Source organism: Pseudorasbora parva, chromosome 20 (assembly GCF_024679245.1).
Source record: "Pseudorasbora parva isolate DD20220531a chromosome 20, ASM2467924v1, whole genome shotgun sequence".
Classification (NCBI taxonomy): Eukaryota; Metazoa; Chordata; class Actinopteri; order Cypriniformes; family Gobionidae; genus Pseudorasbora; species Pseudorasbora parva.
In genome coordinates, this window is record NC_090191.1 from 39,615,524 (window position 1) to 39,629,036 (window position 13,513).

General features: G+C 42.0%; 1 protein-coding gene across 6 annotated transcripts in view; it reads right to left on the minus strand.

Annotated features, from left to right (window-relative positions):
- Positions 1–9,910: 9,910 nt before the first annotated feature.
- osbpl8 (oxysterol binding protein-like 8) overlaps positions 9,911–13,513 on the minus strand; it is a 92,861-nt gene continuing 89,258 nt past the window's right edge. For all 6 annotated transcript variants that reach the window (XM_067426961.1, XM_067426959.1, XM_067426963.1 and 3 more), the window contains one exon: positions 9,911–11,776. In XM_067426961.1, the coding sequence (XP_067283062.1) occupies positions 11,644–11,776 (133 nt within the window). In that variant the 3' untranslated portion in view covers positions 9,911–11,643. The remainder of the gene's footprint in view (positions 11,777–13,513) is intronic.

The following is a 13,513-nucleotide window of genomic DNA, read 5'->3' on the forward strand; positions in this document are numbered from 1 at the left end:
AACTAGCACACTAGCATAAATAAGCTCAAAGACATCAAATAAACGGAGCTCTTCCGTGCATAACAGTTCAAACATGCTGAATTATAAATGTATTCAGACTCAAGAGTTTCTTTTTTGTTTTAAGTGGCAGAATGTGCAATATTGTGCGTTTCATGAGAGCTGCCCATGGAGATTCGCTCTCTTGCCATATTGTCTGTGCCAGCCCGAATCTGGCTCTTCTGTGGATATCTCTTTCTTTCTTTGTGTCTTTCTTGCTCACACACACTCTCTCTATTCCTAAGAAAAAGGCGGGGGAGAGACGAATGTGAAGTGACACGGGAGAACGCTTTACTATCCTTCAAGTCTCCGTGTCATCTGAAGAGCTGAAGGTCCAGCAGCCAAATGAACAAACACTCGTTCACTCGGTGAACACAATAAAGCCCAGCATGAAACGAGCGAGAGAGAGAGAGAGAGAGAGAGAGAGAGAGAGAGAGAGAGAGAGAGAGAGAGAGAGAGAGAGAGAGAGAGATTATCAACGTGACTACAACTGATTCGCAAGATGTGGAAAACATCATTAGCGAGAGACGTCTTTTTAGATCTTGAGCAATTTTGCCTCACGTTGAAACATAAATTTGAACACGAGCATTGCTCAAGCATGTAAAAGTTGCCGTCATGAGTTTTTCAGAGCATTCGAGATACGACTCATCTCCTCAAGGGTTAGTTCACCCACAAATGAAACTCAAGACATCCTATAGTGTGTATGACTTTCTTCTTTCAGCCAAACACAATCAGAGTAGTACTAGTAGACTAGTAGAGCTTCCAAGCTTTATATTGGGAGTCAATCGTACCTGAGATTTTAAAGCACAAAAAAGTCTGTCTATCCATCATAAAGGTACTTCACACGGCCTTTTGAAGCGAAGCCATGCATTTTTGTATGAAAAATATCCATAATGGCCCGACACATGATGTATCGCATCGCTTTGGCCAGCTGCCGGTTCACATCACGCTAGGATTAGACAGATAGGATTTTTCCCATAGGCTTTTGGATTAACGCTAAAACAAGCTCTGTGATTGACAAACATTTATGATACTAGCAAGTTTTATCTATCAAGGTAATTTTCACAGATGAACACAACTTTTATGAATTTTCAAAGTCTAAAAGCAGTCGCCAGAAGTAAAAAGCTAAAGGTAAGCAATAAATGAACTTACCCACAACTCTTCCAGTTCATCTCAAAACGTTGTCCCAGAACGTTTGAGTTAGAGTAGTTTATAAGAGCACAGTTATGAGGATAGTGAGGTTGTAGAAGCGGACTGAGTTTACCTGTTCGGCGTGATGACGTTTAATCTCCTCGACTGTCTCTGTAGTCCATTAGCTGTTAGCAACTGCCTTTTTCAAGACACATAACCGCTTTAAAACTTATGAGTGGGGTAATACTGATGTATGTTGTAGAATAAAATCTGAAAGTGTCTTGAGCTTCACCACAGACCTTTTAGCCATTTCACCAAAACCACATTCAAAAAACCCTTTGACTTCAGGAGTAGGGAACTGGAAGTGCTAAAATGCTAACTCGCTTCCGCGTTTTGGCCTACAAAGTAATGTCATACCTGCACCACTCTATTGACGAATGCAGGAGCGCAGATGATAGAGAAAAACAAAACACCAGTCACGAATTCGAGTCTAAAACAAGACTTGTTTTAAAGAGAAATGTCGGAAGAGCTTGAGTTTGGTGCTCAGCCCTGTGTGTTTAAACCGTGAGAGGACTTGTGTCACCAATTGGCAAGTTATCATTTTCTGAATTAGCAAGTTAAAGATATCCAAGATACCACTACTAAAACTATTTAAATTGAGATTGGGCCTACATAATATATGAGTTGTCTTACTCAAATACATTATTGCCAAGTATTGGGACATCCCTCTAAATCACTGAATTCAGGTTATCAATCTCTTCATGGCCACAGGTGTATAAACCAAGCACTAGGCCTGCAGACGCTTCTACACACATTAGTGTAAGAATGGCTCGCTCTCAGGAGCTCAGTGAACTCAAGCGTGGGACCGTGATAGGCTGACACCTGTGCAATAAGTTCATGAAATGTCCTCACTACTAAATATTCCACGCACAAATGTTAGTGATGTTATAATAAAGTAGCAGCAATTGGGAACGAAAGCAGCTCAGTCACGAAGTGGAAGGCCACGTAAAATCACAGAGTGGGGTCAGCGCATGCTGAGGGTCACAGTGTGCAGAAGTCTCCAACTTTCTGCAGAGTCAATAAATACAGACCTCCAAACTTCATGTGGCCTTCAGATTAGCGTGTGGAGAGCTTCATGGAATGGGTTTCCATGGCCGAGCAGCTCAACCAATACAGCCAATGCATCTAACCAGTGCACAAAGTGTCAGTCCATAAAGACATGGATGATGAGTCCTGACCTCAACCCGACAGAACAACTTTGGAAAGAATTAGAGTGGAGACTATCCCAACCCTACGGATTAAGAATGGGATGTCATTAAAGTTAATGTGTATGTAAAGGCAAAACTTATGCTCAAAACTTTTGGCAATATAGTGTATACACTTTTGCATGTTGAATAAGAATCACTCATGTCTTTTGCACAAAGTTTTAATGCTTGTTTTCAAATCACTAACCCCAAGCAAAAAGCTTCAGGAAATTAGATGAGGCTGACAGGGATGATTGAGCATGACTGAATCAAAAGTGGTTTAGTCACCTACTGTTAAATGAATCAAACGGACAGTGGTTCACATCCTGCTCTTTTCTACAAGGACCGCAGAAAGAGCGAAACCACAGTTGGCAGCTAATAATGACCTCATTTAACAACTCAACCGCTATTTATAACCATCACAAGAGCCCAGCACCGTCAGAAGATATGTTTAATAATCACAGACTGAAGTAGATGCGTGTGCTCGCGGTGCGGAGCGGTCAAACAGGCGCTATTGTGACAGACGTCCGTGTTAATGCTCTTTTAATCCCTGAGCTGAAAGAGAGCTCGGCTACAGCACTTCTTTTATCTGCTGCGATTCCAGCGAGGATAAAGACTGTGCTGAGCCAGCGCTCTCACTGCCAGCACAAACGCTGCAGCTCTCGCCGTCACCCCTTTATGATGGCCGAGGCCGGTCCTGCCTTTTTAAGAGACGTGTATGTGCGCGTGCTCTGGGTGGGAGAATCCACGCGCTGAAGTCTATTCAGTGTCAGATAAAGGAGAAGACACAGAAGAGGTCAAACCTGCTGACCTGGATCTCTAAATGTCACACATGTTGGTACGGGTCGGTTCTGATCACAGATAGAAATAATGCAATTAGGCTAACTCTGAAAGGCCTGACATATGAAATATAGTCAATACTTCAGTTCACTGAAACTTATGAGTAGCCTAAATATATATATATTTTAACGTTTGTATGTATGTTTTTTTGGTGAGGCTTTTATGGCTTGTAGAGTATGAATATGGAGCTCATACTTGAGGAAAACAATGCTTTAATTTAATTATGGAAAAATATGCAATTAGGTTAACAAACCTTGCTGTAATTTCGTGAAATTCATTAAAAGAAGGTTCAACACCTAGCCTAGATATCTAGACGGACCCTAGCGGCAGCAAATCTAATCTGCCGCGAGTGTCGACTAGCAACTCTCAATACCATTCTGAGCTGTAATCGCCAAACTCTGGTCGGGCCAATCACATCGTGTATAGAGTCGGTGGGCGGGGCTTAACATAATGACGGCAGAGTTGCGCTCGTGCTTCTAGTAAACACAGAAACTGGCGAACGGCGGCCTTTCGAATCAGCTTTGACTGCGATTCTGGAAGACTTAGAGTTAAGCTTTTCTCTGAGAAAAGAACAAAGAACGGCACTGAAGTCATTCTTAAAAAGGGAAGATGTGTTCGGAGTTTAGCCGACCGGATACGGCGAATGTTTAATCAGTCAGCGAGCTCTGCTTCACCTTCGTTGCTCTGGTTGGCTGTAGCGCTATCCTATCGCGTGCAGAGGGAGTTTGAAAGACAACCGTTTATCCGCCCCTCAGATTGAGCTGTCAATGGTGAGTTTCCAGACCAAACATCTTGATGTGGGTCTGGCTTGTCAGGCTAGCATCCCAGTTATATTGAGTCTTAAAAGTATGTAGTCCTACTTTTTTGGGAAGAAACATTACATACTTATAAGCGTGTAACAGAAGAGTAGGAAAGCTTTGGGTATCGTAATTGCGTCTTTACAGTTCTGTCGCTTAGTTAAGTACATCCTGTCAATCATCTTGTCACAGTTAAAATCCTCCAAATTCAATGCAACTCATTTAATTTCTTACGGTTTCGAGGACAAATGTAGAAGCCCGTTGATCTTAGGTCGTGGGTTTATCATGAGGAGACTCTGACCTCATGTGTTTGCATAATGATTTAAAAGTAAAGGGCCAAACATGCATTATAAAAGTTCACAATGCTGTTGCAGATGAAATATAACGGGAATAACACTGAATAAATATATTTTCGTCAGGTTAGATACTGATAATGAATCACTCAAATCCGTTTATCTCCTGTCGGACTCATACATCCGCCATGTTTGTAGTTCTTTAACATGTTTTGTTTGATTGGCTCTTTTGTTTAAAATGCGGGGATTATTCGCCATATTAGGCGTTTCCCTTTCCCCAATTCATAATTAATCTTTCTATATATAAAGTTGTTGCCATCTCAATGCGATATAATGATGATTGAGAGGTGAAAAACAAAAACTCAAATTCCTCAGAAGCCTTGGCATCTAATTTGACATTGTGTTAAATAATCAAGTACAAAAATAAAATCAACTTTTAAGGCATATTTAGACATAATAAGCCAGATAAGACTCACCTGTCATCCCAAATATGAGGGATGAAATAATATTTCACAGCACTTTGCAATGAGAATAAATGTTTTTTGGGGGGCAAAGTGTGTCTTGTGCTGGTGAGAACATGTTTTCATTGTCTTGAGAGGATGTAGATACAGTTGTGAGTGTGAGTGTTATGCTTTATGATTATATAACAATATTAAAAGGTGTAAGTGAGTGCCACAATTTCTCTCTATCAAATGCCCTCAATATTAGAAATAAAAGAGCATGATTTTAATATGTATAAACATTTGCATTGGGAACTCCCACTTATTTTACTCATATATGTGTTATGTAAAGCATCTGGCAGAAGTTGCTGCTGTGTAAGTTTCAGGACTGCATGTAGTAGTTGTGTGTGTGATGTGATTACATAATACCACGGCTGCATATCTCGCTCGTCCCTCTCTCTCTCCGCTCCACTTTCATCCCAGCACGTGCAGGACAAGCTGTTTTGGTCTGTTTCAAGTCTCCATGCGTCCTGCAGGATTAGACCAAAGCCTCAACATCTCGAGATGCTGTCGGAGACGGTATCTTAGCAACGCTGGCACTGGAGGACAATGAGTCGAGCGCTCCAAATATGGACGTGAAGGAAATCCATTTATTCGACTGGCAAGGATTCAGCGATGGCTCGGTGTGACAGCGGAGATCAACCCAACCGCATTTCTATGCCACGTCTCTCGCCTCGCTATCAATAATTGAGTGCAGGTTAACTTTCAGGTCTGAGGGAAACACATTCGACTCTGTGGCGCTCACTACAGCTCCAGCGCTCTCATTTCACATATTTATATCAGCGTGATAAAGCAGACACACTGATTTTGCACAATCACTAGCTACATCCAAGTAAGCACAGATCTATTACACTGTGTATTAAAGGGCTGTTTGCATGCGATTTGACTTTTTTAACTTTAGTTAATGTTGCTGCTTGAGCATAAACAGTATCAGCAAAGTTACAGCGCTGAAAGTTCAATGCAAACGGAGATATTGTCTTTTAAAGTTATGGCAGTTTATTGCCTACAAAAACGGCCGGTTTGGACTACAACAAGCTTCTTCCTGGGTTGGGGACATCATAAACCCTCGCTAGTCTCCGCAGATGAGACTTGTAATGGGAAGGGGCGTGGCTTCCGGACAACCTGTGCTTGACACATCAGCCAATAAAAATACAGGAAACTACATTTGGCCAATCTAAGACCATTGCGTTTTTCGGAGGGATGGGCTTCAGAGAAGCAGGAAGCAAACAAGCCGTTCAAAGGACAGTGGAGACAGCGCTGTGGAATAAAGGGAGAATAGAAGAAAAATACGGTGTAAAAAAAAAAAAGAAGTATTAAGACATGTTATACGGCGCCACATAAACATAACCAAGCCTAGAAAAAAAAACACAGAACCACCCCTTTAAAGGTGCAGTATGTAAATTTTAGCAGCATCTAGTGGTGAGGTTGTGAATTGCAACCGGCCACCGCTCACCTCTCCCTTTCGGAGCACATGGAGAAGCTACGGTGCTGAAACAGGACAAAGATGTATTTGGAGAGAGCGGATCGTTACTAGCGCTCTGTAGAGAAGTTTGTCCGTTTAGGGCTCCTGTAGAAACATGATGGCACAAAAAAGCGATTTCACTGTAAGGTGACCCGCGGTGTGTGTGGATAGAAACAGCTCATTCTAAAGGTAATACAAACATAACAGTTCATTATGTAAGGTCTTTATACACCACTGTAAACATAGTTATGTGTATTATATTGCATTTCTGTCAATTGATCCTCATAAATACTCCACTTTAAGATTTAGACCACCGAACAACACCCTAGCAGTTTTATCTTCACAGACTTTCTTGAAGTGTATCCATCACTTTCTCTACAGCTCTCATCCCAGTGAGCTTTATTAATATCTACAGTAGCATTGTGGGATTTGATATCCTGCTGACACGAGAAAGTGCCAAACCCAGAATAAATGTCTTTTGTAAAGGGAAAGAAAGCAATCGGCTTCATCTCTGCATCCATATTACTGATTCCTCTCTCTCTGAGACGGCAGATATAGTGACTGTGATCGGTCTGAGCAGAGACTGTCACCTGCGTCCACACACTGAGTTACACACCGTCAGAGTCCCTCAAGTGTTCAGCTCCAAATCAGGAATCCACTTCACGCATCGTGTGGACAATACAGTCAGAATGAACAGCATGATTCATTCTTTGTGTTCATTTATTAAAGGCCGTTCGATGAGCAACACTCGCATTTCTAACCCAGTAATAATTATGGTTATACAATGAAAAAGTACAAAAATTCTCCTCCTAACAATTACTGCATATATTAGTGGTGCCAAGTCAAGCATGTGAAGTCACCAGGGTAATGACATCATCATGTGACATCACCAGGGTTGTGACATCATCACGTGACATCACCAGGGTTATGACAACATCATGTGACATCACCAGGGTTATGACATCATGTGACGTCACCAGGGTTATGACATCACCATGTGACATCACCAGGGTTATGACATCATCATGTGACATCACCAGGGTTATAACATTATCATGTGACATCACCAGGGTTATGACATCATCATGTGACATCACTAGGGTTATGACATCATCATGTGACATCACCAGGGTTATGACATCACCATGTGACATCACCAGGGTTATGACATCATCATGTGACATCACCAGGGTTATGACATCATGTGACGTCACCAGGGTTATGACATCACCAGGGTTATGACATCATCATGTGACATCACCAGGGTTATGACATCACCATGTGACATCACCAGGGTTATGACATCATCATGTGACATCACCAGGGTTATGACATCATGTGACGTCACCAGGGTTATGACATCACCAGGGTTATGACATCATCATGTGACATCACCAGGGTTATGACATCATCATGTGACATCACCAGGGTTATGACATCATCATGTGACATCACCAGGGTTATAACATCATCATGTGACATCACCAGGGTTATGACATCATCATGCGACATCACTAGGGTTATGACATCATCATGTGACATCACCAGGGTTATGACATCATCATGTGACATCACTAGGGTTATGACATCATGTGACGTCACCAGGGTTATGACATCATCATGTGACATCACTAGGGTTATGACATCATGTGAAGTCACCAGGGTTATGACATCACCATGTTACATCACCAGGGTTATGACATCATCATGTGACATCACCAGGGTTATGACATCATCATGTGACATCACCAGGGTTATGACATCATCATGTGACATCACCAGGGTTATGACATCATGTGACGTCACCAGGGTTATGACATCACCATGTGACATCACCATGTGACATCACCAGGGTTATGACATCATCATGTGACATCACCAGGGTTATGACATCCCCATGTGAAGTCACCAGGGTTATGACATCACCAGGCTAATGACATCATCATGTGAAGTCACCAGGGTTATGACATCATCATGTGACATCACTAGGGTTATGACATCACCAGGGTTATGACATCACCATGTGATGTCACCAGGGTTATGACATCATCATGTGAAGTCACCAGGGTTATGACATCATCATGTGAAGTCACCAGGGTTATGACATCACCAGGGTTATGACATCACCAGGGTTATGACATCATCATGTGAAGTCACCAGGGTTATGACATCACCAGGGTTATGACATCATCATGTGAAGTCACTAGGGTTATGACATCACCAGGGTTATGACATCATCATGTGAAGTCACCAGGGTTATGACATCACCAGGGTTATGACATCACCAGGGTTATGACATTCAATGTTCCGTCACCGTCCCACCGCTCCGGAAGCTCCTGTCCCAGCATGCATCAGCACACATGTGGATTAAATGACGGCTCCAGCTGTTCGGCTTCAACACCAGTGCGAATAAACCCAGACTAGTACATCAGGCTGAATGCACTCAACACACTAAACCCTGCAAAACAACAACATCTGACTCCGCCAACAAGCCTTAAAGAGAGAAAATTATGTTTCTTCCCCCCTTTCATAAGTGCAGTGCTGGCTGTAGATTATCCCACTTATTACACAACTACTTACTAAATAAATGCACATGATATATTGATTTTAGATGAAATTATTAATTATTATTATAAAATTATTATATTATTAAGGACTGGAATTTACTGTTGTATAAATTATATATTTTATTTCACTATTTTGTTTTTGATTTGTTAATACTACTCATTTTCTCCACAATTATATTATTAGATTTTTCTGTCACACTAATGAGCTGAGCTGAAGTATTGGAGCGCCCTCTGCTGGCCAGTACAGTAAATCCATCTCAGCGGCACTGCTAAAGAAACATCACACAGACACAGAAAACACATCTGTCATTCACAGATACCGCACAAATACCATTTACACTAAACACTACCATTAATAACAGTGTTTTAGTTCAATAAAATATGAATAAAACATTTAAAAATATTTTTATTGCTAAAACTAACTACAATATAGCAATTACACTATACAGTGCTTACGATACTTTAATTAAACCAACATTTAAAACTAAATAAAAATCTAAAGCGGAAATAAACTTTATGAAATATGTTATGAGACTAAAACTAACCCTATAAAAAGGCCACAAATTATTGTTAGCTTTTGATAAAAATTATTAAATTATACCAGTCAGCACATGAACTCTGGAGGCCTTCAAATAAAATAAAAGTAAAATAGAAATAAACAAAAAAAAAAGAAGGAAAAATAAAATAAAATTCACAACTACACTCTTAAAAAATGCTGTGTTAAAAACAACCCAAGTTTGGTTGAAAAATGGACAAACCGAGTGGTTGGGTCAAAAAAACCCTCAGAAAAACACAGCTCTTCTAAATGCTCGCCCAACCTGCTGGGTAGTTTTATTTTTTATCAGCACGTTGGGCAAACATTTGAACCCAATCACTGGGTTTGTCCATTTTCAAACCAACTTGGGTTGTTTTTAACCCAGCATTTTTTAGAGTAACACTGATTTAATAATATAATTAATAATAATGCAATAAATTATGAATAATTAAAATAATAATATAATACATACATACTGATGTGCAAAAGGAAGGACAAGCAATAGTACAGTCTTTTCCATTTATTTGGTGATATGTCACAGGTGACAATAAACTTACAGGAAGTTATTTCTGTAATACAAATAAAGCATGGTCTGTACATAGAGACAGCGGCAGGAAATTATCAAGAAAAACAACAACATGGACCAGCAGGAGTAAAAACCTTTAAAAACAGCCTGGGGCAAAAAAAACAAAAAAACAAAACAAAAATGAGCTCAACTAGAAGCATGAAGTGTGCAACGTGGAGACGAACACTGAACCGAATGCATGTGACATACAGTTTTGATCCCTGGTTTGGTGGCAGACGATGGCAGATCTATGGCAGCTTTGAGCTTCGGGACGAAATCTGAAACTCACAGTGAGACGCCGAGCCGGAAAAACGCCTCCGAGATCGAGTATGGCACATTCACTCCGAGTGAGAAATAAAGACAAACGATGGTAGGAATTAAAACAGTCGGGCTCAATCCCTCAGACCCGCTTGTAAAGGCACGTGGTTTTTTTTTCTTAGTAGTTATTGTTGACGTGAGCACATTCAAACATCTGATTGGACGCTGCGCAAGTGATCAGGTGACCCGAACGAACGCCCGCAGAACAAAGACACGTGACGGGGCTATGGGTGACGGCGTCTGGCTAACACACGTTTCTCTAGAAGTACAAAAGGAAATATGTTTTTTTTTTTACTATGTACAGATGAGACGTTAACACTCTAATCTACTCTCAGACTATTTGGCTTGTTAATCGTACATCTAGTCTGATGTAACATTGGCAGACGAGAGTCAAGCAACTACAAAAGTACGCAACAGTATTTCCTGCTACAGGTTCACTACGCCTAGATCTACTGTTTCCTCAGAGTAAGATTAAATGAGATACTGTACACGCTCCAGCATCCGGCAAATAAATTAAACATTATTATTATTATTATTACCTTCAAACACGAACATATGAAATGCAGGATCCACATACTGTGCTGTTAAAATTAAGATTCAGAATGAAATTGTTCCCGGAACAGTTTTTAAATAATACAAAATTTGACCTCGACTCACAACATCCTTCATTCATTTAATAAAATTCATAAAATACCAATAACATCAGCAATATTGAACCTTAAAAGTTTTATATTCGGGTGTCCAGGTCACATTTCAGTCGCCCCAAAAATCAACATGGGTTTGAAGACATATTCACTTTCATAACAATTCCAAATTCTCATTGCTATAATGCATCCATTCGCAGATTTATTTAAATTAAAGGCAGTACAATAAATACCATCACGTAGAAATACTTCATAATATATCGATTGTTTTTGGATTATAGTAACAAAACGTTTTTTTTTGCACTTCAGTCATGAGAATTTGGGGTGAAATGTGCTTATTTTGTCATGAAAATATCACAACAGGCTTTTCATTTTGCCCCCCCCCCCATATTTTAGGGCAAAATATGACCTAGATTTTATGATATTCACCCATTTATAATGTATATTGACTGACGTCCTCCACTCCGCTCATGGAGGGTAAAAACATTGGTAAAATAAATTAAAACCATTAGAGGCTGATGATAATTTTCCTCTTTTTGAAGAATAAAAGTAAACAGTCATTTCTAAAACATCCCACAATGCACTTCAATGCACGGCCGATATTTGCCGACGACACAAATTCATAAAAAAACGGAACGAATGGAAACCGAATGTGTCGTGAGGTGGCGCTGAAGGAATAGAGGGTCACTTGTTTGAGGAGACCTGCACTCGTTACTTGAAGATGAAGTTGAGAAGGACCTGGACGAAGATGAGGAAGAGGATGATGGCGAAATCTCTGTGCGTGAGGAACCAACTTTCCGTCGTTGATTGACTCGCCACTCGACTCCTCAGGGCGTTGACGCTCCTGGACACAATGTTAATGAAAGTTAATATCCTTGCTTTTCATTCTGAAGTATTTCTTTCTGTCTACAGCATGCGTTGACATGCAAAGTTTATTTATGCACTTTTCTATGCTGTTTGAAAGTTTAAATAGTTTGAGTTCTGTGTTCACACTGTTAACCACTTAACATTACAAAAAGACAAAGACGCAGTTAACTGAAAAAAAAGTTGTGTGGAAAGTTGGACACTTCATGCACTTCAAATGTTGCCGCTTTCCTTAAATGGCGGAGGGGGAGGGGCTAACAGACTGATGTTGAGGGGAAGGGGCTGACAGACTCTGATGTTGAGGGGGAGGGGCTGACACTCTGATGTTGAGGGGGAGGGGCTGACAGACTGATGTTTAGGGGGAGGGGCTAACAGATTCTGAAGTTGAGGGGAAGGGGCTGACAGACTGATGTTGAGGGGGAGGAGCTAACAGACTGATGTTAAGGGGGAGGGGCTAACAGACTCTGATGTTGAGGGGGAGGAGCTAACAGACTGATGTTAAGGGGAGGAGCTAACAGATGCTGATGTTGAGGGGAGGGGCTAATAGACTGATGTTGAGGGGAGGAGCTAACAGATGCTGATGTTGAGGGGAGGGGCTAATAGACTGATGTTGAGGGGAGGAGCTAACAGATGCTGATGTTGAGGGGAGGGGCTAATAGACTGATGTTGAGGGGGAGGAGCTAACAGACTGATGTTAAGAGGAGGGGCTGACAGACTGATGTTAAGAGGGGGGGCTGACAGACTGATGTTTAGGAGGAGGGGCTGACAGACTGATGTTAAGAGGGGGGGCTGACAGACTGATGTTAAGAGGAGGAGCTGACAGACTGATGTTGAGGAGGAGGGGCTGACAGACTGATGTTAAGAGGAGGAGCTGACAGACTGATGTTGAGGAGGAGGGGCTGACAGACTGATGTTGAGGAGGAGGGGCTGACAGACTGATGTTGAGGAGGAGGGGCTGACAGACTGATGTTGAGGAGGAGGGGCTGACAGACTGATGTTGAGGAGGAGGGGCTGACAGACTGATGTTGAGGAGGAGGGGCTGACAGACTGATGTTAAGAGGGGGGGCTGACAGACTGATGTTGAGGAGGAGGGGCTGACAGACTGATGTTGAGGAGGAGGGGCTGACAGACTGATGTGAAGAGGAGGGGCTGACAGACTGATGTTGAGGAGGGGCTGACAGACTGATGTTGAGGAGGGGCTGACAGCCTGATGATAAGAGGAGGGGCTGAGAGACTGATGATAAGAGGAGGGGCTGAGAGACTGATGATAAGAGGAGGGGCTGACAGACTGATGATAAGAGGAGGGGCTGACAGACTGATGATAAGAGGAGGGGCTGAGAGACTGATGATAAGAGGAGGGGCTGACAGACTGATGTTGAGGAGGAGGGGCTGACAGACTGATGTTGAGGAGGAGGGGCTGACAGACTGATGTTGAGGAGGAGGAGCTGGCAGACTGATGTTAAGAGGAGGGGCTGACAGACTGATGTTGAGGAGGAGGGGCTGACAGACTGATGTTGAGGAGGAGGGGCTGACAGACTGATGTTATGAGGAGGGGCTGACAGACTGATGTTGAGGAGGAGGGGCTGACAGACTGATGTTGAGGAGGAGGGGCTGACAGACTGATGTTGAGGAGGAGGGGCTGACAGACTGATGTTATGAGGAGGGGCTGACAGACTGATGTTGAGGAGGAGGGGCTGACAGACTGATGTTATGAGGA